The sequence below is a fragment of the Heterocephalus glaber genome, unplaced genomic scaffold (assembly GCF_053883595.1).
Source record: "Heterocephalus glaber isolate CG9 unplaced genomic scaffold, H.glaber_assembly_v1.0 deba00001547, whole genome shotgun sequence".
Taxonomy (NCBI): domain Eukaryota; kingdom Metazoa; phylum Chordata; class Mammalia; order Rodentia; family Bathyergidae; genus Heterocephalus; species Heterocephalus glaber.
Genome location: NW_028258340.1, coordinates 11,418,809 through 11,422,558, shown reverse-complemented (window position 1 = coordinate 11,422,558; position 3,750 = coordinate 11,418,809). Strand labels below are relative to the sequence as shown.

General features: G+C 41.3%; 1 protein-coding gene across 1 annotated transcript; it reads left to right on the top strand.

The window, feature by feature from the left end:
* The first annotated feature begins 2,974 nt into the window (after positions 1-2,974).
* Fthl17 (ferritin heavy chain like 17) lies at positions 2,975-3,523 on the top strand. The gene has a single exon (XM_087189913.1). It carries the CDS (start codon positions 2,975-2,977, stop codon positions 3,521-3,523), a length of 549 nt encoding a protein of 182 aa, XP_087046039.1.
* Positions 3,524-3,750: the final 227 nt, after the last annotated feature.

Genomic DNA, 3,750 nt, shown 5'->3' with positions numbered 1-3,750 from the left:
CAGTTCAATCCCTGGTACCAAAAAAAATAAAAAATAAAAGAAATAGCAAGGAAAAGCCATATGGAGAGTTTTTTGTGTGTGTGTGTGAAGCAAAATCTTAGTCTGAAGGTTACATTTCTATCTTTTCTTCATGGGTGAGCAGGTTATGAATAATTTATAAAAGAATGTACAATTTTAAATTTTCTTACATTGTCCAGCTACATAATTCTAGCTATGCATGGATATATCTTTCAAAGGACAAAGACTTGAGTAGTGTTGTCAGTTTACCTTGGCTTAGAGACTGTGATGAAACCTCACTCTGCCTCATGTTTTTGAACCAATATCCTTCAGCATAATCCAATGGGATGCAAGTTCTTACCTGGACATCTACATCAATTACCAACCCAACCACAGACTTTAAAGTTGATCCACTAGTCTCTTCCTGGGGTTAATTTACAATAGAATAGGTTTCTTACATGCTGCACTTTTCAGAGTCCTCAATGTCTAACCTTTGCCTCAGATCATAAAGCATTTCTTAAAGTGCAACAAACTATTCCTTCCTTCTGCTTGACTTGGAAGTACTTTGATCCTCCTTCTTTTAGTTTCTTAAGTCAGGAAATTAGATAAATGATTAGAGATCTTTCTTATTTTCTAATAAAACATTTAGTGCTTTAAATCTCACTTAAGTACTAGTTTACATGCATCTCACAAATGTTGATATGTTGTACTTTGTTATCATTCAGCTCCAAAAATTTTTTAATATTCCTTCATCTCTTTTACACCAATGGATTGGATTGTTGAGATGTTTAATATCAGTCACCAAATAGTTGAGATTCTCAGGTATCTTTCTGTAAATGATATTAAGTTTAATTCCACTGTGGCCAGAGAACATATCACATATGAATTGAACCCACTTAAATTTATGCTGTCATATGGCCGAGAATATGGTCCATCTTTCTAAATGCTTCATGTGCACTTGAAAGAAATGTGCTGATAAAGAACATTTCTAACTTTTCACCACTTATATCTCTGGGGTTTTGTTTAACATGAGTATTATTTCTTACTTTTTTCCCCTTTATTATGACAAGTAATACTCCGCTGGTTGCCTGCAGAGAAGAGACTTAAATCGCTTTTGAACCATGTGAATGTAGTAACTATTTAACAAATATTTGTATTTGGAGAAGCAAAAAAAAAGTGAATCATGGTGGTGGATCAGACTCAAAAATTATTACACACACAAACTTGAAACAATAGTTAAAGCAGAAAATGTGAGGAGTGCTTAGAGGATAGAGACAGAAGATCTTTTCAGATTTATAAATACAGAAAATTAAAAATCCTGGCAGTAGAAAGTGAAACATACTCAAACTTCAAAATGGTGTCACTGAAATCAAAGAATTACAGAGCACCCTGGATAGACTATGAGAAACTCTCTGAACACAAAATTGTATCTACCCCAGACCTGCTCTGACTCTTCCCCCACCCCTGCTTACAAACAGCAATAAGCACTAGGGGCATTTGACCTTTGCTGTCCCCAAAATCTATACTCCAAAAGAGAGAGTCATTTGACCAGGAAGAGAACTAAAACTAGAGCAAAGGTTGAAGCATCTGCAGACCTGCATTTAGAGTATACTGAACAAAAGTACATATCACTCAGAAGAGAGATCTACTAAAATCTTCCAATGTTAGATATGCCCAAATTTTAGTAAGTGGGATCGACCTTATCCCATCTATAAAGTTCATATTATGTATCCCCAAAGAAAAGAAGCACTCCCTTATTTACCCACTCTGCTATCCCATTCACAGGAAAAGACTATTAATTCAGCAGAAATCACAACTGTATATTTCCTAGGATAATCCAATAAGACCTTTATGCTCAATTATGAATGGTCAAAGTTGTCCAGATAGTTGAGTTACTGAAGAACATGACAAACAGAATTAATTTTGGAGGAAAAAAAGACATAACACAGGAACAGGAGAGAATGTTACCAAAAATTTCAAACTCATATTATCAGAATTATAAGGAAGACAGTAAGCTTATAACGTGAAAATGGGCTGAGATAGAAGAGACTATTAGAAGACAAGAGAAAGCTCCTGGACACTAAAAATGCTATTAAAAATTTAAAAAGCAATAGAAGCCAAGAAGTCCAAAGTCACCCATGCTGCTAGTGAAACTGTATTCCAGCGCCACTCCCTGACACCCAAAACCAGATGATCTCTCCATCACAAGGGTCATTAGCATAGCCATGGAAGTCATTGAAGAGAGTTGCCATTCAAATAAAGCTTTATGATATAAATATAACTAATGACACCAGAAAAAGCACTGCAGTTAATCAAATAATTCCATTTGGAAAATATTCAAATAAGTTGCTTATACAAATTGTCCAGGTTAACTCCAAATTTTCCACTTACATTCTTATATAACATTTAAAAAATTTATGTAGGTCAGTGCAGACTCACCAGGATTGCTCTGACCTCTGAGCATGGAACCTTACCCTCTGGCCCTCCCTCAATGAATGCCCCCAAATGTTGTTACTGCCCACCTCCAACCCTGCTTCAGTCCCAACCCTGCTTCAGTCCCACCCCAGACTTAGACGATTAAACCCATTTTTGCCTTTATATTTATAAATAACTTTTCAAAATATTGTGTACATCAGATGGCCAGTGAAGAGTTGCCTAGGTTGATCAGGGAATTCAGTCTTCATTCCGTTGACCGCTGACCCCTGACCCACCCTCAACGAGTCCCCTCAAGGGACGTCATTGTCCACTTCTGGTCCCGCCCACTTCCAACAATACCTCAGACTGATTTCACACTCTCCTCAGCTCAACCACAGCCTGGAGCCCACTCTCCACGGACCCCTCAGTCCTCCATCCTGTGTGAAGTACGAGGGCCACGCAGCTTCCAAAGCTGCTGCCGCTGCCCACTCAACTGCCTGCCAGCGTTGTTGTCTTTGCTGCCTTCACAGCCGTAGTCGCCTTCGCGCTTGCTGGGCCCGCCATGGCTGTCTCGCCCCTGCAGCTCCGCCAGAACTACCACCTGGACTGCGAGGCCGCAGGCAACGTCGAGGTTCAGCTGCAGTTATACACCTCCTACATGTACCTGTCCATGGCCATCTACTGCAAACGCCTGGACGTAGCCCTGAAGCACTGCTCGAATTTCTTCCTTCGCCGGCCTCACCAGTGGAAGGAGCTCGCTGAGAAGCTCATGTGGATGCAGACCGACCGAGGTGGGCACGTCATCTTTGGAGACATCATGAGGCCTGAGAGGAACGACTGGTGTGGCGGCGTCCAGGCCATGGAGTGCGCCTTCTATCTGGAGAAGACCATCAACCAGAGCCTCATGGAGCTTCACCAGCTGGCGACCAAGAAGGGTGACTCCAACTTATGTGACTTCGTGCAGTGCCACTACCTGCGCCCCCAAGTCCAGGTCCTCAAGGAGATGGGCGACCACTGGACCAACATTCACAAGATAGGGAATCTGGAGGCAGGCCTGGCTAATTACCTCTTTGAGAGTCTCCCCCTGGAGGAAGGCTGCAACAATGACTGAGCATGAACTGTCCTCAGGGCCATGGGGTCCTCCATGGGTCACCAGGGAGGGCCTGCACATTTCCCTATCACTACATTCATTTCAACTCTTTCCTTTCCGTTGAATTGTTTTTTCCAATAAAGTTACTTGGTTCTTAACGCAATGAAGGAATCCAGTTGGTTCCTGTGTATATAGCACCCTCACTTTCTGAAGATGAGAGCAGATGCTTATTGTGTATGAAATGGGTA

Bases quoted from the DNA above. Each gene is read 5' to 3' on its own strand.
- Fthl17 (XM_087189913.1), top strand. From the start codon at position 2,975: ATGGCTGTCTCGCCCCTGCAGCTCCGCCAGAACTACCACCTGGACTGC.